The 25,521-nt window shown below is 50.7% G+C and overlaps 3 protein-coding genes across 5 annotated transcripts; 2 read left to right on the plus strand and 1 right to left on the minus strand.

Moving 5' to 3' along the window:
• The first annotated feature begins 3,208 nt into the window (after window positions 1–3,208).
• Window positions 3,209–14,475, plus strand: TM4SF5 (transmembrane 4 L six family member 5). Its single transcript, XM_001095974.5, has 5 exons — window positions 3,209–3,456; window positions 11,894–11,974; window positions 13,752–13,888; window positions 14,105–14,288; window positions 14,365–14,475. Exons 1-5 carry the CDS (start codon window positions 3,280–3,282, stop codon window positions 14,377–14,379), a joined length of 594 nt encoding a protein of 197 aa, XP_001095974.3. The 5' UTR covers window positions 3,209–3,279; the 3' UTR covers window positions 14,380–14,475.
• A 2,040-nt stretch (window positions 14,476–16,515) lies between these two features.
• Window positions 16,516–17,596, minus strand: VMO1 (vitelline membrane outer layer 1 homolog). Of its 3 annotated transcripts, none has more exons than XM_077968892.1 (3): window positions 17,391–17,596; window positions 17,191–17,286; window positions 16,516–16,900 (listed from the first exon to the last, which is right to left on the minus strand). In XM_077968892.1, the coding sequence occupies exons 1-3, from the start codon at window positions 17,583–17,585 to the stop codon at window positions 16,808–16,810; spliced, it is 384 nt and encodes a 127-aa protein (XP_077825018.1). In that variant the 5' UTR covers window positions 17,586–17,596; the 3' UTR covers window positions 16,516–16,807.
• Window positions 17,597–20,338: 2,742 nt separating this feature from the next.
• Window positions 20,339–21,800, plus strand: GLTPD2 (glycolipid transfer protein domain containing 2). Its single transcript, XM_015118333.3, is given in 8 exon segments — window positions 20,339–20,360; window positions 20,363–20,443; window positions 20,552–20,582; window positions 20,584–20,611; window positions 20,832–20,998; window positions 21,080–21,090; window positions 21,093–21,419; window positions 21,422–21,800. Coding segments are annotated over 8 exon segments (861 nt in total). The 3' UTR covers window positions 21,616–21,800.
• The last annotated feature ends 3,721 nt before the right edge of the window (window positions 21,801–25,521 follow it).

Consider the following 25,521-nt stretch of genomic DNA (forward strand, 5'->3'; position numbering starts at 1 on the left):
TTCTCCTGCCTCAGCCTCCCGAGTAGCTGGGATTACAGGTGCGTGCCACCACAGCCAGCTAATTTTTTTGGTATTTTTAGTACAGACGGGGTTTCTCCGTGTTGGCCAGGCTGGTTTCGAACTCCTGATCTCGTGATCCACCGCCTCAGCTTCCCAAAGTGCTGGGATTACAGGCGTGAGCCTCCGCGCCCGGCCTCCTTGTATCTTACACCTTCATTTTACCAGTGGGATCACTCAGGTATGTCCTTTCCATGGCAATGATAGTGACACAGGATAGCAACTGCCACCACACGCTGCCTCTGAAGACCTAGGCTCAGAACTGGGAGATTGTCACTGCTGCCCACATTCCATTTTGCCCTTATGATAGGAGGTACATGCTACCTCAAGTGGGAGGAACCACAAAATGGCATAGCAAAGGGCATGGACACAGGGAGAATTGAAGAACTGGGGCAAACATTCCATTTTAATCACAGGATCACACGGTCCTATGGCTGTAAGCAAGGTAAGCCATCTATACCTCGTCCCTCAAAGGAGCCTGCAGGGATGACAGGCAGTTTCAGAAAGAGGCTGACTAACAAGTTAAAGGATACTTTCGCAAGACTTAAAAGTAACCACCACTAGGGTTTAAAATAAGCCTTTTAAAACTAAGGAGGACTGGGTGCACTAGCTCACGCCTGTAATCCCAGCACTTTAAGAGGCTGAGGTGGGTGGATCAGAGGACAGGAGTTCGAGACCAGTCCCACCAACATGGTGAAACCCTGTCTCCACTAAATACACAAAAATTAGCCGGGTATGGCGGCAGGCGCCTGTGATCCCAGCTACGTGGCAGGCTGAGACAGAAGAATCGCTTGAACCCAGGAGGCAGAGGTTGCAGTGAGCCGAGATTGAGCCACTGCACTCCAGCCTGGGCGACAGAGTGAGACTCTGTCTAAAACAACAACAACAACAACTAAGGAGGGCTGCGTACAGTAGCTCACGCCTGTAATCCCAACACTTTGGGAGACCAAGGTAGGAGGAGAGCTTGAGCCCAGGAGTTCAAGACCAGTCTGGGCAACATAGGAAGACTTCATCTGTAAAAAGAAATTTTTTAATTAGTTGAGTGTGGTGGTGTGGGCCTGTAATCCTGGCTACTAAGGAGGCTGAAGTGAGAAGACTGCTTGAGCCCAGGAGGTCACAGCTGCAGTGCCATGATTATCTTACCATGGCACTCTAGTCTGAGTGACAGAGACCCTATCTCAAAGAAAAAAAAAAAAAAAAAAGGGAGAATGTAAAATCTTTAAAGAAAAGGGACAGAGGCTGCGCACAGTGGCTCATGCCTGTAATGCCAGCACTTTGGGAGGCCGAGGCGGGGGATCATCTGAGGTTGGGAGTTTGAGACGAGCCTGGCCAACATGGAGAAACCCTGTCTCTACTAAAAATACAAAATTAGCCGGTGCGTGATGTCGCATGCCTGTAATCCCAGCTATTCGGGAGGCTGAGGCAGGACAATCTCTTGAACCCGGGAGGCAGAGGTTGCAGTGAGCCATGATCACACCGTTGTACTCCAGCCTGGGCAACAAGAGCAAAACTCCACCTCAAAAAACAAAAAAGAAAAGGGACAGAAAACATCAGAAGCAATATGGAGATATTTTTTAAAGCATTAAACATGCCAACAGAAGCAAAATCAAATTATCAGTTATCATAATTGCCTATGAGTCAGAGACAAATAGTTGGGTGAGGTTCAAAGTATTTTCTTTTTCAGGCGTCCTCTGATTCAAGAGGTAAATTCTCTACACATTTTTCTCAATCCAGTTCCTCTGTCTTATAAATAGCAGAGATGCTGGCCTTCCATTCTGAGAGGTAAGCTTTCTCCATTTTCCACGTTTCTGTAGTGGTCTGAGTGGGCCGCTGGGAAGGGCTGCATCAGGGGCTACTGGCTGGTGACACTTTCCAGGTGACAGCCTCATCGCATGCCCTCTGAAGCCCTGCAGCCCTTCCTGCCACCCTCATCTCTTCACGGCACTCCCACATCCTACTCAAACTAGGTTCATTCTGTGGGGGCCTTCACTCTCCTGTTTGCTTCTGAGACCCAGGAGGCAGAGGTTGCAGTGAGCCAAGATCGTGCCACTGCACTCTAGCCTGGGTGGCAGAGTAAAAGAGAAGTTATCAGGGAAACTGCAGCACCCCAACAAAAACAACTTCTTTGACCTCAAAATGCCAACAAAAAAAGGCAGAAGCTGATTCTCACAGAGCTGGCTCAGATCACATGGCTGTTGCTCAATCAAACACCGAGGCTAGTGGGATAGAACGCTCTCATCAATGAGGCCTAGGTCCTGAGCCCACCCTGAGTGACAGGTGGTGGTCTCAAGAGGAATAGACATCAATAATCAAATACCGAGAAGACGAAATGCAAGGACAATAAGAGCCCACAATCATCTCTTTAATTTCTCCCTGAGAAGAACACTCCCTATGGGGCTAGCAGAAATGAAGAGGCCACCACACATCTGCTCTGTGCTTCCTAGTTTACAGAATACTTCTCAGGTTGTCCCATTTAATCCTCACAAGTAGCCCACAAGGCAAGTGGCATCACTTATTTAATTATTTATTTATTTATTTATTTATTTATTTTTTGAGAAAGAGTTTTGCTCTTGTCACACAGGCTGGAGTGCAATGGCACGATCTCAGCTCACTGCAACCTCCACCTTCCAGGTTCAAGTGATCCTCCTGCCTCAGCCTCCCGAGTAGCTGGGATTACAGGTGCCCGCCACCATGCCCAGATAATTTTTGTATTTTTAGTAGCGACAGGGTTTCACCATGTTGGCCAGGCTGGTCTCAAACTCCTGACCTCAGGTGATCCACCCACCTCAGCCTCCCAAAGTGCTGGGATTACAGGTGTGAGCCACCGTGCCCGGCCACAAGTGGCATCACTTTATACAGATGAGGCAGCCAAGACTTGGAGACATAAAGGGGCTTGGCTAAGTTGCAAAGCAGCTATGGAACCAACAGAGAGAGAGGCTGTGGAGCTGTGCAGAAAAAACAGGAAGGCATTAACCCAGGGTATGTGTCCATAGTCCCCACTTGTCCATCACCACATCCTCCCTTCACCTCAGGGCTGCAGCTCCTCCGCCTCTGCCTCCTCCGGGCCCATATCCTGTGCTCCTCTCCCTTATCATTCTGATCCTGCCAGTTTCTACCACGCCTCTGTCCGACCTTTGCTCCGTGCTCCACGATTGTTTTCCTCTGGACCTGGGAACCGCCGGCTTACATTCACTCACTGCCTGCTCTTCCTAACACCTCACCATGTGTACGGGAAAGTGTGCCCGCTGCGTGGGGCTCTCCCTCATCACCCTCTCCCTGGTCTGCATTGTGGCCAATGCCCTCCTGCTGGTGCCTAATGGGCAGACCTCCTGGACCAACACCAACCAACTCAGCTTGCAAGTCTGGCTCATGGGCGGCTTCATCGGCGGAGGCCTGATGGTGAGAAGGCTGGCAGGGGAGCCCGGGCCAGGTGGCTGGGTGCCACCGAAGGGGTTCTGAACAGGAGGGACAGGGAGAGGGGAATAAGGACGGGTCCTTGGGAGAGGACGACAATGGCTTGGTGGGGTAGGAGCCCTCTGGAGTCAGTCCTAGAGGAGCCCCAGGGACCCAAGCTGAATATCTGAGAACAGAAAGGATGAGAGCCTCAGTGCTCTAAAGAGCTCCCCTACTGGGTAGGGAGCGTGTCCCGCCTATCCTCACTGTTGAGCAGATGCTGGGAAAACCTCATTACGATGGTCGAGGCAGAAGGAGCAGCTGATTGTCAGAGACGTCACCAGGGCAGGATGATAACAGGCATCAGGGTGGGGCGTAGGGAAGCTACTCCGAGCCAGGGACTGACGTCACGGATCAGTCACCCTCCCCTGCCTCCATGTCCCTTCACTCTCACCCCACATTTCTGGAAGCCCAATCTGTGCCAACTGCTAAGGATAAACTCAGAACCTAGGTCAGTATGGCAGGGAGGATGCCCCCAAGTCGTCTTCCGGGAGACGAGAATGTATTTGCCGGGGGTGCGGGGTGGGGGTTTTTTTGGTTTGTTTTTGTTTTTAGACAGGGTCTCTATTGCCTGGGCTGGAGTGTGGTGGTGCAAACATGGCTCACTGTAGCCCCAACCTCCTGGACCCAAGCAGTCCTCCTGCCTCAGCCTCCTAGTAGCTGGAATCACAGGTGGGCATCACCACACCCAGTAACTTTTTTGAGATGGAGTCTCGCTCTGTCGCCCGGGCTGGAGTGCAGTGGTGCCACATCTCTGCTCACTGCAACCTCTGCCTCCTGGGTTTAAGCATTTCTCCTACCTCAGCCTCCTGAGTAGCTGGTATTACAGGCACGTGCCACCACACCCAGCTAATTTTTGCATTTTCAGTAGAGACGGGGTTTTGCCACGTCAGCCAGGCTGGTCTTGAACTCCTGACTTCAGGTGATCTGCCTGCCTCAGCCTCCCAAAGTGCTGGTATTACAGATGTGAGCCACCGGCCCTGGATTAAATTTTTTGTAGAGACGGAGTATCCCTATGTTGCCCAGACTGGTCTCAAACTCCTGGGTTCAAGTGATCCTCCTGCCTCAGCCTCCCAAAGTGCTAGAATTATAGATGTGAGCTACCACGCCTGGTCAAGACTAGGATCTGTCAGAAGTGGAGGAAAAGGAGACACAGATGTCCCAAATTTACTAACCCCCGTCTTCCAACTCTCCACCCATTTAGGGAAACTTTGGGATGGTCAACCTAGTTTAATATCTTCGTGAGATAAAGACAAAAGATCTACCCAGCACAATTCCCCACTTCTCAGGACAGCTGGCTAATGACGTTCTCCAGGGGAGAGCTCCCCTTCGTCCCTTTTGCTGGTCACACCTCTATTTGCTGAAAGAGGATACCTCTCCTTTAACCAACAATCCCCTCTTACTCTCTGGTATCTTTTCTTCTACTCCCTCCTCGTGCATGGATTCTTGGCTGCTATTCTCTATTCCATCGCTCTAAATTCAACTCTCTCTGAGAGTCACACTCCTCTCAGGCTGACACACTTAACCAGTGCCACGGGGTGCTCCCTCTCCAACCTAAACCACCCTGTCTGCCCACACTCCTCTGCCCCATCTAACCAGCTTGCTTCAGCGGAGCTCCCTGAGGCTGCCCTCACCAAATACGCATTCACAGCTACCTTTCTCCCACCTCTGTGCCCAGAGTCACTCTCAAGAAGCACCACCTGGCTGGGCGCGGTGGCTCACACCTGTAATCCCAGCACTTTGGGAGGCGGAGGCGGGCCAATCACCTGAGGTCAGGAGTTCAACACCAGTCTGGCCAACATGGTGAAACCCCGTCTCTACTAAAAATATATATACAAAAATTAGCCAGGCATCGTGGCAGGTGCCTGTAATCCCAGCTACTTGGGAGACTGAGGCAGGAGAATCGCTTGAACCCGGGAGGCAGAGGTTGCAGTGAGCCGAGATTGAGCCATTGTGCTCCAGCCTGGGCGACAGAGCAAGACTCCATCTCATAAATAAATAAACAAATAAATAAGCACTGCTCTATACCACAGAGACACAGGTTCCTGCTCTCCCTGAAGCTTGTGTTCCCTTTGGTGAGGCCAGTCTCACGGAAGCAAGGCTGGAAGTCCCACAAGGGCAAGCACTGCCTGCTTTGTTGGCTGCTGCGTACCCAGTGCTAGACCAGTACCTTGCACTTAACAGACACCCAATTAATAGTCACAGGATGGTAGTATGTGCCTGTAGTCCTAGTTTGGGCCCAGAAATGAAAGGCTGCAGTGAGCCTTTCAAATGAAAGGCTCCACTGCACTCCAGCCTGGGCAACAGAGCGAGATCCTGTCTCAAAAAAAATAAAAAATAAAAAAGTCATTGAATGAAGTATAGAACTAGGCAAGGCAATTTCAGATGGAAGTAGGTACCATCGGCCAGGTGCAGTGGCTCACGCCTGTAATCCCAGCACTTTGGAAGGCTGAGGCAGGTGGATCACGAGGTCAGGAGTTCATGGACAGCCTGACCAACATGGAGAAACACCATCTCTACTAAAAATACAAAAATTACCCAGGCATAGTGGCGCATGCCTGTAATCCCAGCTACTCGGAAGGCTGAGTTAGGAGAATCGCTTGAACCTGGGAGGCGGAGGTTGCAGTGAACCAAGATTACACCATTGTACTCCAGCCTGGGCAACAAGAGTGAAACTCTGTCTCAAAAAATAAAAAATAAAAATAAAAATAAAATAAAATAAAATGGTGCTGGCATGAAGAGCTCTGAGGCAAAGCAGATGCCACTTTCTATAGGATTTTCAGGGAAGGGCTCTATGAGGTGACGTCTGAACCGAGACCCAGATGACAAGAAGAAGGTGTGAGTGTTGCAGACACTGGGGGCTGGAAGTACAAAGCCTAAGGTGGGAACAAGTTCCACACTGCTGAGGATCAGACAGGTGGCCGGTGAGGTGAGGTGTAATGAGATGAGGTCTGAGGAGGGCAGAGGCGAGGCCTGGAACGCCCCAGAAAGCCACAGTGGAGTCATTTGAATTTTTATTATAAGTACAACAGAAAACTATTGAAGGACTTTTTGCACTTTTTTTTTTTCAAGTTTTAAAACTTTTTGTTTAAGTCATACAGACAAGTACCCAGATCCTTTGTACACAGCTCAACAAACTTTTACAAAGTGAGCACATCTGAGCCCAGGTCAAGAAACAGATCATTACCAGAAGCGCAGACATGCCTCTCGCCACACACGAAACCCCAGAATCACTTCACCGACAAGCGTAACCACTATTTTGTCTTCTAACCCCATAGACTAGTTTAGCTTAGTTTGCACTTTGCACAAATGGAATCATAGGGTATGTGTCTGGCTTCTTTTTTTTTTTTTTTTTTTTGAGACAGAGTTTTGCTCTTTTTTTTTTTTTTTTTTTTTTTTTGAGACGGAGTCTCGCTCTGCCGCCCAGGCTGGAGTGCAGTGGCCGGATCTCAGCTCACTGCAAGCTCCGCCTCCCGGGTTCACGCCATTCTCCTGCCTCAGCCTCCCGAGTAGTTGGGACTACAGGCGCCCGCCACCGCGCCCGGCTAGTTTTTTGTATTTTTTAGTAGAGACGGGGTTTCACCGTGTTAGCCAGGATGGTCTCGATCTCCTGACCTCGTGATCCGCCCGTCTCGGCCTCCCAAAGTGCTGGGATTACAGGCTTTGCTCTTGTTGCCCAGGCTGGAGTGCAGTGGTGCTATCTCAGCTCACTGCAACCTCCGCCTCCCAGGTTCAAACGATTCTCATGCCTCAGCCTCCCAAGTAGCTGGGGTTACAGGCATGCACCACCATGCCTGCATAAGAACTACAGAAAACTGGTAATATCTATTAGCACTGAATATTTGCATGTCTTAAGAATCAGCAGTTTTACTGCTAGGTTTTTATCCAACAGAAATGCACACGTATTTGTACCTAAATACCTCTACAAGAATGTTTATAGCAGCATTATTTGCAAAACAACCAAACTGGGAACTATCCAAATGTCCTTCAACAGTAGAATGGGCTGGACGCAGTAGCTCATGCCTATAATCTCAGTACTTTGGGAGTCCGAGGTGGGCGGATCACCTGAGGTCAGGAGTTCAAAACCAGCCTGACCAACATGGCGAAACCCCGTCTCTACTAAAAATACAAAAATTAGCCAGTCATGGTGGCAGGGGCCTGTAATCCCAGCTACTCAGGAGGCTGAGGCAGGAGAATCATGTGAACCCGGGAGGCGGAGCTTGCAGCGAGTTGAGATTGCGCCACTGTACTCCAGCCTGGGCAACAGAGCGAGACTCCCTCTCAAAAAAAAAAAACAAAAAAGAAAAAAGAAAGACCAAAGTGAGGTCACAGAAGTCATCCAGGAGAGATGACAGTGGCTTGGACTAGGCCAGTGGCTATGGAGATGGAGAAATATGAGCCGATTTGGGCTTAAACACCATGTTTTCTTCTTCATTTATGATGATGACCCTTTTCTTTTCACTAAGACAGAAAGATGGCAAAGACTGAGACAGAGAAGCACATACTACAAAGGGAAGCAAATACTTTAATCAAAAGAGTAAAAATCTCAAATAGGGCCAGGTGTGGTGGCTCGTGCCTGTAAAATCCCAGAACTTTGGGAGGTGGAGGCCAGAGAATGGCTTGAGTCCTGGCATTCAAGACCAACTTGGGCAACACAGTGAGACTCCATCTCAACAAAAATTTAAAAATTAGCTGGGTCTGGCCAGACACGGTGGCTCACGCCTATAATCCCAGCCCTTTGGGAGGCCGAAACAACCTGATCACCTGAGGTCAGGAGTTTGAGACCAGCCTGACCAACATGGAGAAATCTTGTCTCTACTAAAAATACAAAGTTAGCAGGGTGTAGTGGCGCATGCCTGTAATCCCAGCTACTTGGGAGGCTGAGGCAGGAGAATCACCTGAACATGGGAGGCAGAGGTTGCAGCGAGCCAAGATCCTGCCATTGCACTCCAGCCTGGGCAACAAGAGCAAAACTTCGTTTCACAAAAAAAAGAAAAAAGAAAAAAGAAGAAAAGAAAAAATTAGCTGAGTGTGGTGGTACAAGCCTGTAATCCCAGCTACTCGAAGGCTAAAGTGGGAGGGTCACTTGAGCCCAGGAGGTCGAGGCTTCATGAACCGTGATCATGCCACTGTACTCCAGTCTGGGCAAAAATGCAAAAACAGAAACCCTTTCTCAAAAAAGCAAAAACAGAAACAAAGGCCAGGCGCAGTGGCTCAAGCCTGTAATCCCAGCACTTTGGGAGGCCGAGACGGGCGGATCACGAGGTCAGGAGATCGAGACCATCCTGGCGAACACGGTGAAACCCTGTCTCTACTAAAAAATACAAAAAAAAACTAGCCGGGCGAGGTGGCGGGCGCCTGTAGTCCCAGCTACTCGGGAGGCTGAGGCAGGAGAATGGCGTAAACCCGGGAGGCGGAGCTTGCAGTGAGCTGAGATCCAGCCACTGCACTCCAGCCTGGGCGACAGAGCCAGACTCCATCTCAAAAAAAAAAAAAAAAAAAAAAAAAAACCAGAAACAAAAACCTCAGATAAGTAGATCATTCAAAATTGGTAAGTCCAAAAGGCAATTCTAGGTGTGTTTGGATCCACAAGCCTCCAGTTAGTGACCTAACCAGGGAGGCTAAGCAAAGGTGTCAGCATGGGTCCTGGCCCCGTCATGAGACAGGAAAAGGAGAGAACAGGTGTTTCTCTGAGGTTGCTAGCGATGATCTAATAGAACTGATACTCTCAGTCCCTTCCCTGGAGAAGCACAAAATGCTGCCTTGGATGGTGTGTGCCAGATAAGACACATGAGGAGCCAGGCACAGTGGCTCATGCCTGTAATCTCGGCATTTGGGGAGGCTGAGGCAGGAGGATTGCTTGAGCCCAGGAGTTCGAGACCAGCTAGGCAACGTAGTAAGACATCAACTCTACAAAAAAAAATTAGCCAAGCATGGTGTTCCGCACCTGTAGACCCAGCTACTCGGGAGGCCAAGGTGACAAGATCATTTGATCCCAGGAGGTCGAGGATGCAGTGAGCCATGATTGTACCACTGCAATTCAGCCTGGGTGACAGAGTGAGATCTTGTCTCAAAAAGCAAACACACACACACACACACGCACACATATGAAAGCAAAAAGCAAGACAGCTGTGGAATTCCGGAGATAGGAGACAGGCAAAGAACCTGACCTGGTGCAACAAAGATAAAGATAAGGCTGGAGCCAGGTGAGGAGCCTTGAATGCCTTACAAGAGTTAGGCATTAAAGTTGCAAGTCTTAGCCGGGTGCGGTGGTTCACGCCTGTAATCCCAGCACTTTGGGAGGCTAAGGCAGGCGGATCACGAGGTCAGGAGATCGAGACCACCCTGGCCAACATGGTGAAACCCCTGTCTCTACTAAAATACAAAAAATTAGCCTGGCGTGGTGGCGTGTGCATGTAATCCCAGCTACTCAGGAGGCTGAGGCAGGAAAATCGCTTGAACCTGGGAGGCGGAGGTTGCAGTGAGCCAAGATCACACCACTGCACTCCAGCCTGGCAACAGAGTGAGACTCTGTCTCAAAAAAAAAAAAAAGAGTTCAGTCTTGACGGGCTTCTCTGTGAAAAGACCCTAAAGGATTTGAGCAGAGAAAAGACGAGTTGAAAGCTATGTTTAGGCCAGGTGCAGTGACTTATACCTGTCATCCCAGCAATTCAGGAGGCCGGGGCAGGAGGAGCCCGGGAGTTCAAGACCAGCCTGAGCAAATAGCAAGACACCATGTCTACAATTTTTTTTTAATTAGCTAAGTATGATGGTGCATGCCTGTAATACCAGCTACTCAGGAGGCTGAGGCAGGAGGATCACTTGAGCCCAGGAGGTCAAGGCTAAAGTCAGTCATGATCAAGCCACTGCATTCCAGCATGGCTGGCAGAGAGAGACCCTGTTTCAGAAAGAAAGAAAGAAAGAAAGACAGACAGACAGAAAGAAAGAAAGAGAAAAGAAGGAAAGAAGGAAAAAGAGAGAGAAAGAGAGAAAGAAAGAGAAAGAGAGAAAGAAAGAAAGAAAAAGAAAGAAAGAGAAAGAAAGAAAAAGAAAAGCTATGTTTAATCTGATAGAGGATAGTGTGGGATGATATGGGGCAAGAGCTATGGGAGTATAATAGGGAGACTGAGAACATCCTCATGGGAGGTGATTAGGGATTCAATGTGGGGGAGAACTCACAGATTCAGGAGCCACTTAAGGAAAATTTGAGAAAATTTGATATCTTTCTGGGTGTAAGATTAAAGATTTCCAGCCTGGGTGACCTAGTAGATGTTATTTTTTCCACTGATGGAGACAAGAAAGTCAAAGGGAGATGAATTTGAGGAATATCATGAGATCAGCGTGAGGCTTGTTGAATTTGAGCTAAAACCAAGACATTCAAGTGAACATAGGATCTGGAGGCATCAATTTTGGAGGCAACTTCTGGCAGAGTGAAGAGCTGATTCCCTGAAAGGGGATGGGCATTGTTAGGAAAGCCACGGGGAGAAAAAAACACCAAGGGCTGAATCTAGCAAGAGTGCTAGACCATTCACTAGCACTTTTCCACACTCTACCATAATCCCAATTCACCAGACACTCCAATACCACTATCCCATCCTGCTGCTGAGGGAACTTATAACTATTGAGTTACTCTGAGCCAGTCTTTTTTTTTTTTTTTTTTTTTTGAGACGGAGTTTTACTCTTATTGCCCAGGTTGGAGTGCAATGGCACGATCTCAGCTCACCACAACCTCCACCTCCCGGGTTCAAGTAATTCTCCTGCCTCAGCCTCCCTAGTAGCTGGGATTATAGGCATGTGCCACCATACGCAGCTAATTTTGTATTTTTAGCAGAGACGGGGTTTCTCCATGTTGGTCAGGCTGGTCTGGAACTCCAGACTTCAGGTGATCTGCCCGCCTCAGCCTCTCAACGTGCTGGGATTTCAGGTGGGAACCACTGTGCCCGGCCTCTGAGCCAGTCTTGACACCAAGTCAGCTTGTTCTCCCATTCAATCCTGAGAACAGACCTGTAAGGTAGATCTTCCAGACCCATCTTACGCAGGGCAAAACTGAGACCCTGAGAGATTAATCAATTCATAGCATGTGAAGTGGTCTCCCTGACTGCCATTCAGTAGCGCACCTACTATGTGCCAAGATTGGGGAAAATAATGATATTGGGCCCTACCCTGCAGAGGCCACAATCTGGACAGAGATAAGGTAGGCGCGTAAACAAGGATAAAGTAAGGTGAAGCCCAGCAGCGCTCCAGGAGAAGTAGAGATAAGGTCCTCTACAGTCCAAAGGGCTGAAGGCATCACAGGAAGCTTCCTGAAGGAGGTAGGCACTGATGCAAGTCAGGCCTGGAGGATCTGGGCAGATGCACTATAACAAAGACTCTTGTCCCACAGGTGCTGTGTCCAGGAATTGCAGCCGTTCGGGCAGGGGGCAAGGGCTGCTGTGGCGCTGGGTGCTGTGGAAATCGCTGCAGGGTAAGATCCAAATTAAGAAGGAATTCAGGACTGGGGGTGTGTCTCATGCCTGTAATCCCAACACTTTAGCAGGCTGAGGTGGGAGTATGGCTTGAGCCAGGAATTCTAGACCAGCCTAGGCAACAAGGTGAGACCCCTATCTCTACTAACAATACAAAAATTAGCCCGGTGTGGTGGTAAGAACCTGCAATCTTGGCTACTCAGGAGGCTGAGGCGGGAGGGCCGCTTGAGCCCAGGGAGTCAAGGCTGTAGTAAGCAGTGATTTAAAAAAAAAGAAGAAGAAGAAGAGAAAATATGCAGAAATTAGCCAGGCATGGTGGCAGGCACCTGTAATCCCAGCTACTCGGGAGGCTGAGGCAGGAAAATCACTTGAACCCGGGAGGCAGAGGTTGCGGTGGGCCGATATCATACCATTGTACTCCAGCCTGGGCAACAAGAGTGAGACTCCGTCTCAAAGAAAAAAAAAAAAAGAAAGAAAGAAAAGAAATTTGGACTCGGTTTCTGCACCTGTCCTAGCAGAACCACAGCACTCTCTATGGAATTCCTAGCTACACAAGCTCCTCTGCAGACTCCCAGGCTCCACCCCATCCCTCCCTGGCACCCACAAATCTCAGATCTCAATGATCCTGAGGGGTAGGGGGGTGAGGGGGAGAGGGGGGAACTACAACCCCAGTGAACCTCGGCGGCCGCTGGCTTTTGGGTTAGCCTAACTGCAAGCCCCGGGTTTGACGGGAAATGTATTTTAAACCTGACTCAAGGCTGGGCGCAATGTCTCACATCTGTAATCTCAGCACTTTGGGAGGCCAAGGCAGGCAGATCGCCTGAGACCAGGAGTTCCAGACCAGCCTGGCCAACAGCGAAACCCTGTCTCTACTAAAATATAAGAATTAGGGCCGGGCGCGGTGGCTCAAGCCTGTAATCCCAGCACTTTGGGAGGCCGAGGCGGGCGGATCACAAGGTCAGGAGATCGAGACCACAGTGAAACCCCGTCTCTACTAAAAATACAAAAAATTGGCCGGGCGCGGTGGCGGGCGCCTGTAGTCCCAGCTACTCAGGAGGCTGAGGCAGGAGAATGGCGGGAACCCGGGAGGCGGAGCTTGCAGTGAGCCGAGATCGCGCCACTGCACTCCAGCCTGGGCAACAGCGTGAGACTCCGTCTCAAAAAAAAAATTATAAAAAAAAAAAAAAGAATTAGCTGGGCGTGGTGGCAGGCGCCTGTAATCCCAGCTACTTGGGAGACTGAAAGAACAAGAATGGCTTGAACTAGGGAGGCAGAAGCTGCAGTGAACCAAGATCGCACCACTGCACTCCAGCCTGGGTGACAGATCAAGACTCTGTCTAAAATAAATAAATGAATATAAAATAAAATAAAAATACATTTTTTTTTTGAGACGGAGTTTCACTCTTGCTGCCCAGGCTGGAATGCAATGGCACGATCTCGGCTCCCTGCAACCTCTGCCTCCCAGGTTCAAGCGATTCTCCTGCCTTAGCCTCCAGCATGTGCCACCACGCCTGGCTAATTTTTGTATTTTGAGTAAAGACAGGGTTTCTCCATGTTTGCCAGGCTGGTCTTGAACTCTCGACCTCAGGTGATCTGCCCGCCTCAGCCTCCCAAAGTGCTGGGATTACAGGCGTGAGCCACCGCGCCCGGCATTAAAAAATACATTTTAACAACCTGACTGGAGCAGATTTCAATAATGCGTGGGGGCTGGCGCGGAGCGTCGTCACCCACAGGTGAGGAGACTGGGCCTTATCTCCCCTTGCACACCACATCCAGATGCTGCGCTCGGTCTTCTCCTCGGCGTTCGGGGTGCTTGGTGCCATCTACTGCCTCTCGGTGTCTGGAGCCGGGCTCCGAAATGGACCCAAATGCTTAATGAACGGCAAGTGGGACTACCACTTCGAAGACACCGCGTAAGGTTTAGCCTGTATTCGTGTCCTGCATTCTCTGCCTCTTCCCTCCCGCCCTTCCCCCGTGGACTGGGACACCTGGGCGGGACTCGACCTTCGAGAGCACTCGCTCCACGTGGGTTACCTGGGCCTTTGCAAATCCCCTGGGACCTATTATTGGGGGCGGGGGTGGCCCACGCGCACGCCGCCTTCTCCCACGTGACCTTACCCCTCCCACAGGGGCGCTTACTTGCTCAACGGCACTGTGTGGGATCTGTGCCAGGAGCCCCCTCGCGTGGTCGCCTGGAATGTGACGCTCTTCTCTCTGCTGGTGGCCGCCTCGTGCCTGGAGATAGTACTGTGTGGGATCCAGCTGGTGAACGCGACCATTGGTGTCTTCTGTGGCGATTGCAGGAAAAAACAGGTGAAATGGCGTGCGGTGGAGTTGTAGAGGGAACTTGCCTGGTCCTGGCTGCGTTCTCACCTTCTCTTTTCCGCAGGACGCCACTCACTGAGGCTCCACTGACCGCCCGGTTACACCAGCTCCCTCCTGGATGCCTGCCTGGCACTCTCACTCCCTGGCTCGCTAGAATAAACTGCTTTGAGCTCTCTTCCCTGTCTCAGACTGTGCCTTCTGTTAGCAGGAATGTGCAAGAGGCTACAGATACACCTGGGCTTTGGGGCCCCTGCACCCCACTTGTACTTTCTTAACAAATAGATACTGAGCTATTTGGTTGCGCTGGAAATAACGATGGTAAACAAGGCAGACAAGTTTTGTTCTCTCAAAGAACTTGGCATTCCAAGGGTGGAAGATAGGCAATTTTTAAAAGAAGCAAAAAATTATTTCAATAGGTAATAAGCACTTTTTTTTTAAGACAGGGTCTTGCTGTCACTCAGGCTGGAAAGCAGTGGCACGGTGTCGGCCCACTGCATCCTCCACCTCCTGGGCTCAAGCAATCCTCCTGTCTCAGACTCCTGAGTAGCTGGGACCATAGACATATGCCACCATGCCTTGCTAATTTTTTTGTAGAGACGAGGTTTTGCAATGTTGCCCAAGCTGGTCTCGAACTCCTGAGCAAAAGTAATCCTCCCACTTCAGCCTCCCAAAGTATTGGGATTACAGGCATGAGCCACCGTGTGCAGCTAATAAGCACTTTTTAAAAGCATGTTGGTAATGGGATTGATATTAACTTATGGAGAGACTCTCTTTTATGATAGGGAAAATTTGAGAAAATGAAATTTGAGCTAAGATCAGGAGGGCTTGCTAACCATCTGGATATTTGGGGGATTATAGGCAGAGAGAAGAGCAAGGACAAAGATCCTAAACAGGGATCAGTTTTGTAGGAGAAAATAATGAAAACTATGGAAAAGACACTGTAATCTCTTAAACTCTAGAAAATGGAACTGTAAAGCCATTGTGACCTTGTCACCTCCTAATTTGGTAGAATTTTTTTTTTTTTGAGACAGGGTCTCACTTTGTCACTCAGGCTGGAGTGCAGTGGCATGATCTCGGCTCATTGCAGCCTCAACATCCTGGACTAAAGCGATCCTCCTGCCTCTGCCTCCTGAGTAGCTGGGGCTACAGGTGCACACCACCATACCCCTGCTAATTTTTGTCCTTTTTGTAGAGAGGAGATTTTGCCATGTTGCCCAGGCTGGTCTCCAATTCCTGAGTTTAAGCAGTCCACCAGCCTCAGCCTCCCAGAGTGCTGAGATTACAGCCGTGAGCCACCACATCTGGCCATAATTTGGTAGATTTTTCTTAATCTTAGGTCACCGGTTCAGAAAGGAGACAACCTCGGTGCCTAATGGAGGCAGGGTGTGCAGATACTCTCAGAAAGCCAGACTTCCTGGCCGGCACCATGTTGCAAGCCTGTAATCCCAGCGCTTTGGGAGGCTGAAGCTGGTGGATCACTAGAGGTCAGGAGCTTGGGACCAGCCTGGCCAACATGGGGAAACCCCGTCTCTACTAAAAATACAAAATGAGCTGGGCGTGGTGGTGGGTACCTATAGTCCCAGCTACTCAGGAGGCTGAGGCAGAAGAATCGCTTGAACCCTGGAGATGGAAGTTGCAGTGAGCCAAGATCATACCACTGCACTCCAGCCTGAGCCACAGAGAGAGACTCCAAAAAAAAAAAAAAAAAAAAAAAAAAGCCAGACTTCCATTACTTGTCTGAAATTTATGTGTTTAAGTGCGTTTTTCTCGAGTCCATAACTTTCAGCAATCTACCATGGACCCCTGAGACCAAACCCAAATGTATGCCTCCCCCAGTGCCAGGTTAGGAGGGGAAAAGGAGACTCAGTTCCCCATTCTTTAAACAGGCGCGACCAGCCTGGTGCCGTGGTTCACGCCTGTAATCCCAGCACTTTGGGAAGCCGAGGCGGGCGGATCATGAGGTCAGGAGATCGAGACCATCCTGGCTAACACGGTGAAATCCCGTCTCTACTAAAAATACAAAAAAAAAAAAAAAAAAAAAAAAGCCAGGCACTGTGGCAGGCGCCTGTAGTCCCAGCTACTCGAGAGGCTGAGGCAGGAATGGCATGAACCCGGGAGGCGGAGCTTGCAATGAGCGCAGATCGCGCCACTGCACTCCAGCCTGGGCGACAGCGAAATGAAATGAAATGAAATGAAATAAACAAGTGAGACCAAAGTCAATTCGGAGAAGCTTTAATAGCAGGAAGTGAGACTAGCCTTCTGGCCCGAGAGAGAGCGGCGGCAGCGGCGGCGGCGGCCCCGTTCAATTGAGGCAGCAGAATAAGCGCACGTCGTTCAGCGCAGTGTCGTCGCTTAAGCCTCTAGGTCCCTGGATCTTGGTCTGCAGGCCGCACACGCCCTTGGGGCAAGGGTCACTCCAGTCTCCAAAGTCTCCCCAGCTCAGCCCAGGCCCCTGCAGTTCCTCGCCGTCCGAACAGCGGAAGCGCACGTTGTTCGCTGCTGTGTTGTCACCGAGGGTCGTGGGTGCTTCCACGCGAAGCGAGAAAGCCACTAGGTAGGCGCCGCCGCGACACCACAGCGGCTCGCTCCATTCGCCCCAGCTGCAAGGGAAAGGGAGCTGCGTTGCCTCTGCCGGCGCCCCCATTCACCAAGCCCTTGAGACTTTCCAAGCCAAGTGCTGTGTCTGACCTGGTGGGCTGGGTGCTCCCGGACAGAGGGGGAGTCTTCCATCCATCCCTTGCCCCCTCCCCGCCCCCGTCTACACTGCCCGGTAGCTCTGGAGGAGCCAGCCTGCCTGCCGCGACGGAGTATGTAATAGAGGGTAAGGGACATACCATCACCCCAAGGGATCCTAGACCCCTGTGCCCCACCTTCCAGACTGGGACTCCACCACTTGCGTGTTGCCTAGGACGCTCCCGGGCGCGCAGTGCAGCCTGATCCCATTCAGTGCAGTGTCATCGCCAAGAATGCCTTGGGGAGGCTCCACCTGGGTATGATGAGAAGAGCAAGGGCGAGTCACCAAATTATCATCCTTGGCTCGATGGTCCCACGCATCTCCACCCTCTCCAGGACCTAAGCCCGAGCCCCAACCTTGAGCGAGAACCCGCTGGCGAAGAATCTGTCAGGACACATCTCAGGCGAGGCCCAGTCGCCCCAGGGACCCCCGTTGGTCACTTCGATGACCGCCGGGTAGCCGTTCCAGCCATCTGCCTGTGCACATGTGAAACGCGTGGCCTGCAGAAGCAGCAGCAGCGGCAGCAGCTTGGCTCCCCGGCCTGGCTCCATCCTGCAGCTGTGAATCAGGCCTCCTAAGCAGATTTATATCAGTTTGGCCCCTGTGAGGGCTCCGATTGCGGAAGGGCCTCCCAGATAAGTGAAACCCAAAACTAATCCACTCCCGGAACCCTATTTCCTGCTGTCTGAGGCAGAGGCTCCCAGAGCTAGGGGAGGAGGGGCAGTGAGAGAGGGTGAATTGAAATAACCATCACCTATTGAACATTTACCACAGGCTACGAATTATGGTTAGTGCTTTGCAGTGTTTTATTTAACCCTCACAACAATTTTTAGGAGATGAGAATTATCCTTCCTCTTTTGTAGAAGAGGGAACAGGCTCAAAAATGGCAAGCAACTTGCCTTAGGTTTACAGCCAAGCAAGCTGGCAAACATTCCAGCAGGGAGAGCGGAGACAGAGTGGAGACCAGGGTCAGGGATGGAAGTGACCTCCCAGGAGTCCCACCAGGGACAGGATGGGTCAAGGGCAACCCAGAGACCTCCAGGATGTGAGGGGACGTCAAAGTGAGGATAAGACAAGAATCCTTGAACTGGAGAAGCTGAGAAATTTCCTGTCAGCTTAGAAGTCTCCTCCTCCTCTGAGAGGTCTTCTGAGAGATCAGGGCCCTAACACCTTGAGAATCTGGGACACCCCTCCCCACCTTAAAAGAAGATACATACAAACAGAAATAATTTGTTTTTATTTTATTTTATTTTATTGAGTCAAAGTCTCTCTGTTGCCCAGACTGGAGTGCAGTGGCACGATCTCGGCTCACTGCAACCTCCACCTCCTGGGTTCAAGCGATTCTCCTGCCTCAGCCTCTCTAGTAGCTGGGACTACAGGCATGCACCATCATGCTGCCCCACTAATTTTTGTGTTTTTAGTAGAGACAGAGTTTCACCATGTTGGCCAGGATGGTCTCGATCTCTTGACCTCATGATCTGCCTGCCTTGGCCTCCCAAAGTGCTGGGAATTACAGGCGTGAGCCACCGTGCCCGGCCCAACAGGAATAATTCTAAGAAGTTTGGGGACAGGTGACTAAGAACCCCTAAGAAGAGATCATGCTGTTTCTTCCATTGCTTTCTGTATGTATCCTTATGTCCTTTCCCTGAATGCCTTTCCCCCTGTGACCACCAGGTGGACTCCTAATTTGCAAAACAAAAAGCAAGAAAACCTAAGTATGTTTTTGGTTGGTTGGTTGGTTTGTTTGTTTTGAGACCAAGTCTCACTCTGTTGCCCAGGCTGCAGTGCAGTGATGCCACCTCGGCTCACTGCAACCTCTGCCTCCCGGGTTCAAGCGACTCTCTTCCCTCAACCTCCCGAGTAGCTGGGATTATAGGCACTCGCCCCATGCCTGGCTAATTTGTATATTTTTAGCAGAGACAGGGTGTTGCCTTGTTAGCCAGGCTGACCTCAGGTGATCTGCCCAACCTTGGCCTCCCAAAGTGCTAGGATTACAGGCGTGAGCTACCATGCCCAGCCTAAAAATGCCTGGCTAAATTTGTTAGGGGGCCACAACCCCTGATTTACGTGCCCCTCATATACACTCCTTTATTTAGTATCTATTTATTCAGTATCAGTTTATTCAGTATCTATTTATTTAGCAATAATATGTTTTGGCTTAAGCAATAGTCCAAGTGCTGTAAGCAAGAAAAACAAGGCCCCTGCCATCAGAGCTCACATTCCATCGCGGGAGACAGAGGATAAATTCTCCCCCAGTGGACCTTGAGCTCTGTGAAGGCATTTTTGTATTCTTGAAGCCTAGTACATGAGGAAGTGCTTAACAAAGGTTGGTGCAATGAATGATTGAAGAGCCAATCTGGAGTTTTGAAAAGTAAACCTCAAAAATGCAAAAGGATAAAGCCTGATGTTTATATACGATTGCGAGAGGTCACATATCCAGTACGATTGTGAGAGGTCGTGTATGCAGTACGATTGTGAGAGGCCACGTATCCAGTACGATTGTGAGAGGTCATGTATGCAGGGCAAGACAAAGTCCCCTGGGGATAAGATAGACAATTTAGAAGTAGGTGTTCCTGGGTGGGAGCGGTGACTCACGCCTGTAATCCCAGCACTTCGGCAGGCCGAGGCGGAGGGATCACAAGGTCAGAGGTTTCACACCAGCCTGGCCAGTATGGTGAAACCCCATCTCTACTAAAAATACAAAAATTAGCCGGCACTCTCCAGCCTAGGTGACACAGCGAGACTTTGTCTCAAAAAAAAAAAAAAAAAAAAAAAAAAGAGAGAGAGAGAGAAGTAGGTGTTCCCTGGATTCCAGAGGTGTGTGATGCTTGAACTTAATATTTATAGGACAATTGTGGTCAGCTTTTCCATTTAGTGTTTTCATATACATTATCATTTAATCCACACATGAGCTTGCAAAGTACCTATTATTATCCTCAATTTACAGTGGAGAGAACTCAAGACCAGAGTGAATTAGGGCCCACACCACTGCTCAGTAGGGGAGCTGTTCTGGCCCCTGCCTCTCTTCCCAGTACTCAGAGTGCCTCTTACTACAGCTGGCCCTACGGGGAAGGGAAAGGCACTGATCTGTCACTGCTGTCGAATCCCCCAAATTCCCTTCACTCGGTTCCTCGCACCCGGGGTAGCTGCCCTTTGGGGCGAAGGGCACAGGGGAAGGGGCCTTAGTAGGTTAATTATTAACCCTTTGCCCCTCAGGGCACCACGGGCTTCTCTCCCCTCCTGGAGGTGGAGGGACACTTACTGGCTAGGGGCTGGTAAGGGGGCGGTGGTCCCAGCAGCAGGCATGGGGGTGGCGGTGCGGCCCCCAGACTGCGGCACTGGTTCAGCCACTCAGTTCCTCTCACTATCTTCGCGCTGCTGCTGCTTTATCTCAGTGCTCGGAGCCTAGGTGAGCTGCCCCTTCCCTCACCTGCTCCGGGAGGAACCCCGGAGTCCAGGCCCTCAGGACTCAAGCCTCTTCCTCTAGCCCTCACCGCTCTGCTTCTCCTGTCCCCAGGCGCCCGCTCGGGCTGCGGAGCCGGGGCTCAGAGTTTCATGGGGAACCGCGCCCTTCCAGGTACGCTTGGCGCAGGGCTGGGCGCGGGAGCTCCAGGAGGGACCAGAACAGGGGGACGTGGAGCCAGGCTGAGGGTCCGGCGAAGGGCGGGTCCTCCCCCTGGTCTCCCCTCTCCCGTCGGAAGCTGAGCGCACAGCAGAAGAGCCACCAGCTACACCTTCGGAACAATTTCTTCAGGGCGGAATCTGCCCCACCTCTTCCCATCGTGTCTACCCACCAGGTCCGGAAGGAGTCGGGACCCCTGGAGGCCCCGGAGAGGAAAGAGCCTCCGTGTCTGGCCCCTCGGGGGACGCTGGGCCGTATGATGAGGCCGTTCCACGCCAGTGTGAAACCCGAAAGGGATGTGAGGCTGTCGCCGTACCTGGCGGGATGGCGGGCACTCGTCGAGTGAGTGGCCTCCCGCCCCCCAGCCGGTCCCCGCCTCCTTGGCAGCTACATCGCCATTCTCTCAAATCATCTCGCCCGCAGGTTCCTGACTCCCCTGGTTCAGTCTTCGCCTTCGCCACTAGGGAGGCCTTCACCAAGGTGACAGCCCTGGAGGCTCGGGTGCACGACCCGTACGCGGAGCACTACTCGTCTCTGGGGGCCATGGCGGCGTGGGAGCGGCGGGCGGGACTGCTGGAGCAGCCGGGGACGGCCCCCCGGGACCCGGCCCGGGGCTCGGGCTCTCGCACGCTGCTCCTGCTGCACCGTGCGCTGCGCTGGTCCCAGCTCTGCCTCCACCGGGAGGCGACCGGCGCGCTGGGAGGCCCGGACGCGGGAGTGCAGTGCAGCGACGCCTACCGCGCGGCCCTGGGTTCGCATCACCCCGGCTGGTCCGTCAGGCCGCCCGCCTCGCCTTCCTCGCCTTCCCGGGTCGCCGCCGCCTGCTGGAGCTGGCGTGTCCTGGAACCACCCAGGCGGAGGCGCGGGCCGCGCTGGTCCGGGCCGCCGACACCCTGGAGGATGTCTACAACCGCACCCAGAGCCTGCTGGCCGAGCGCGGCCTGCTCCAGCTGACCTAGGACAGCGGCTGCGGGGACCGGCGGGAACGCAGCGGATCGCCCGGGGTAGGGCCGCGCAGCCCGAGGTCAGCTCCGCAGCCGGCGCCGCGGCCGCCTCCGTATCCCGCCTCTTCCGTAACGTCGCGGCGGCGAGGGCTGCCCCCGGCAGGGAATGGCGTTGAGCTCCCTCTGTCCGCAGTCTCGGAAAGACAGCAGGAGCTCTGAGGAATAAAAAGTATTTGGCAGCATCGACGTAGGGCGTTTTGTGTGATGACGACAGGCGCTTAAGGGAAATAAAAAACGAATGTGAGAAGATGTGTCATCTCTGTTCCCGGCAGCCGAGAGACTCACGCTTCCCCGGCCTATCGCAGTCACTCCCGTGGCTTTGGTTGCCAACCACACGCCGAGTCTCCAGCTCAGACTTCTCCCTGAGCTTCACCCCTGTGCAGCCAAGTATACAGCAAGCATCCTGCACACTCCATAGACACTGCAAATGCAACACGTCCAACACTAGTCCCACCACCATCCCCCCAAGAACTGCACCTTCTATGAATAAACGGCACCCTCACCCTTCAGCTACCCAAGCGCACGTGCGTCATGCCTCACACCAAGCGGCTGCTCAGCTCCACTCGGCCACTCCCACAGTGAACATGAAAGACCCTGCCATTTCATACACTGATAACTCCCAAATCACCACTTCAATCCACTTTCTCCCGGACTCCAGAATCCTACATATACGATTGCCTATTAGGTATTTCCCCTAGGATGTCGCTTAGTCATAGCAAACTTACCATGTCCAACGCTAAGCTCCAATACGCCCTCCCCACGAAAATTCTCCCTCCATAGTCTTTGCTGGCTCAGTGAATGACACTTCCATTCTTCCAGGTCCTCAGAGCAAAAACCTCATCATCCAGACCCTTCTGGGGTTTTGTTTGTTTGTTTCCACTGCATTGCAGCCTGCGCGATGGGAGTGAGACTCCTTCTCAAATAAATAAATAAATAACAATCAACAGTCCCGCGCAGTGGCTCACGCCTGTAATCTTAGCACTTTGGGAGGGTGAGGCGAGTGGATCACCTGAGGTCAGGAGTTCGAGACCAGCCTGGCCAACATGGTGAAACCCTGTCTCTACTAAAAATACAAAAATGAGGCCGGGCGTGATGGCTCACACCTCTAATCCCAGCACTTTGGGAGGCTGAGGGGGGCGGATCACAAGGTCAGGAGATCGAGACCATCCTGGCTAACATGATGAAACCCCGTCTCTACTAATAATACAAAAAATTAGCCAGGCATGCTGGTGGGCACCTGTAGTCCCAGCTACTTGGGAGGCTGAGGCAGGAGAATGGTGTGAACCCGGGAGGCGGAGCTTGCAATGAGCAGAGATGGCACCACTGCACTCCAGCCTGGGTGACAGAGCAAGATTCCATCTCAAAAAAAAATATATATATATATATACAAAAATTAGCCAGGCACAGGGGCGTGTGCCTGTAATCCCAACACTTTGGGAGGACAATCGCTGGAACCTGAGAGGCAGAGGCTGCAGTGAGCCAAGATCGCGCCACTGCACTCCAGCCTGGGCAACAGAGCAAGACTCTGTCTCAAAAAACAAAAAACAAAACAAAAAAAACACACAAAAAAAAACAAAAAACAAAAACAATCAACAAATTAGGAATAGAAGGGAACTTCCCCTGCCTAGGCATCTATGAAAAACCAAGCTAACAGCACTGTCAATGATGAAAGACGTTTCCCTAAGTTTTTCCCCTAAAATGAGAAACAAGACAAAGATGTCTGCTTTTGCCAATCTATTCAACATTGTACTGAAGTAACTCGCCAGAGCAACTGGGCAAGATAATGAAATAAAAGGCATCCAGATTGGAAAGGAAGAGATAAAACTATCTCCATTTACAGATGATATGATGGTTTATATAGGAAAACCCCAAAGAATATAGACACAAACTATTAGAACTAATAAATGACCTGGCGCACTGGCTCATGCCTGTAAGCCCACCACTTTGGGAGGCTGAGGCGGGCAGATCACGAGGTCAGGAGATCGAGATCGGCCTGACCAACATGATGAAACTCCGTCTCTACTAAAAATACAAAAATTAGCGGGGCATGGTGGTGTGCACAGAAGAACTGCTTGAACCCAGGAGGCAGAGGTTGCGGTGAGCTGGGATCGCACCACTGCACTCCAGCCTGGGCAACAGAGTAAGACTCTGTCTCAAAAACGAAAAACAAAAAAGAACTAATAAATGGTTCAATGAAGTTGCAGGATACAATATCAAAACCAAAATCAGTTGTATTTCTATGTACTAGCAATGAACAATCCAAAAATGAAATTAAGAAGACAACATCACTTATAATAGCATCAAAAATAATAAAATACTTGGGAACAAATTTAACCAAAGAAATGCAAGACCTACATATCGAAAACTATAAACACTGTTAAAAGAAATTAAGGAAGACCTGAATAAATGAAAAAAAAAAAAAAACAGGTTATGAAAAGAAGACATTTTAAGATGGCAATACTCCACAAATTGATTCAGTACAATCCCTAACAAAATTCCAACAGCCTTTTCTGCAGAAATGGACAGCTAATCCTAAAATCCCAATGGAGATGCAAAGGATCCAGAAAAGGCAAAATAATCTTGAAAAGGAGGAAAAAGTTTTTTTGTATTTTTTAGTAGAGATGGGGGTTTCACTGTGTTAGCCAGGATGGTCTCGATCTCCTGACCTCGTGATCTGCCCGTCTTGGCCTCCCAAAGTGCTGGGAATACAGGCTTGAGCCACCGCGCCTGGCCTAACCTCAATTTTGAAAAAAAGTACTACAGGCCGGGCACGGTGGCTCACGCCTGTAATCCCCGCACTTTGGGAGGCCGAAGCAGACAGATCACTAGGTGAGGAGTTCCAGACCAGCCTGGCAAATATGGTGAAACCCTGTCTCTACTAAAATTACAAAAATTAGCCAGGCATGGCAGCAGGCGCCTGTAGTCCCAGCTACTCGGGAGGCTGAGGCAGGAGAATTGCTTGAACCTGGGAGGCGGAGGTGGCAGTGAGCCAAGATCACGCCACTGCTCTCCAGCCTGGGCAACAGAGCGAGACTCTGTCAAAAAAATAAACAGACAGACAGACAGACAGAAAGAAAAGGAAGGAAGGAAGGAAGGAAGGAAGGAAGGAAGGAAGGAAGGAAGGAAGGAAGGAAGGAAAGGAAGGAAGGAAAGAAAGAAAGATGTACTACAAAACTATAGTAATAGAGACAATATGATACTGGTATAAGGACAGACATATAGATCAATGAAACAAAACTAAGAATCCAGAAATAAGTCCATATATGTATGGGCAATTGATTTTTAACAAGAGTGCCAAGATCATTCAATGGGGAGACAGTCTTTTCAACAAATGGTGCCAGAACAACTAACTAGCTATCCATATGCAAAAGAATGGATTTGGACTTTTACTTCACATCACATACAAAAATTAACTCAAAATGGACCACAGACCTAAAAATGTAAGAGCCAGCACTATAAACTTTCATGCTTCAAAGAACACCAATGAAGGACATGAAAAGACAATCCAATGGGAGAAAATATTTTCAAATCATGTATCTGATAAGTTTCTAGTACCTAGAATATTAAAAAGGACTCTTACAACTCAACAATAGAAAAAAAAACAGCCGGGCGCAGTGGCTCAAGCCTGTAATCCCAGCACTTTGGGAGGCCGAGACGGGCGGATCACGAGGTCAGGAGATCGAGACCATCCTGGCTAAACCCCGTCTCTACTAAAAGATACAAAAAACTAGCCAGGTGAGGTGGCGGTCGCCTGTAGTCCCAGCGACTCGGGAGGCTGAGGCAGGAGAATGGTGTAAACCCGGGAGGCGGAGCTTGCAATGAGCTGAGATCCGGCCACTGCACTCCAGCCTAGCTACAGAG

This window comes from Macaca mulatta, chromosome 16 (assembly GCF_049350105.2).
Source record: "Macaca mulatta isolate MMU2019108-1 chromosome 16, T2T-MMU8v2.0, whole genome shotgun sequence".
In the NCBI taxonomy this organism is placed as follows: Eukaryota; Metazoa; Chordata; class Mammalia; order Primates; family Cercopithecidae; genus Macaca; species Macaca mulatta.

What these genes read in the sequence shown, in the direction of transcription:
- TM4SF5 (XM_001095974.5), top strand. Translation starts at nt 3,280, where the DNA reads ATGTGTACGGGAAAGTGTGCCCGCTGCGTGGGGCTCTCCCTCATCACC. An exon ending in TCATCGGCGGAGGCCTGATG is followed by an intron (nt 3,457 to 11,893) that starts GTGAGAAGGCTG and finishes CTTGTCCCACAG; the next exon opens with GTGCTGTGTCCAGGAATTGC. An exon ending in TACCACTTCGAAGACACCGC is followed by an intron (nt 13,889 to 14,104) that starts GTAAGGTTTAGC and finishes CCCCTCCCACAG; the next exon opens with GGGCGCTTACTTGCTCAACG.
- VMO1 (XM_077968892.1), bottom strand. Translation starts at nt 17,585, where the DNA reads ATGGAGCCAGGCCGGGGAGCCAAGCTGCTGCCGCTGCTGCTGCTTCTG. An exon ending in CCAGCGGGTTCTCGCTCAAG is followed by an intron (nt 17,287 to 17,390) that starts GTTGGGGCTCGG and finishes CATCATACCCAG; the next exon opens with GTGGAGCCTCCCCAAGGCAT. An exon ending in TCCTAGGCAACACGCAAGTG is followed by an intron (nt 16,901 to 17,190) that starts GTGGAGTCCCAG and finishes TTTCCCTTGCAG; the next exon opens with CTGGGGCGAATGGAGCGAGC.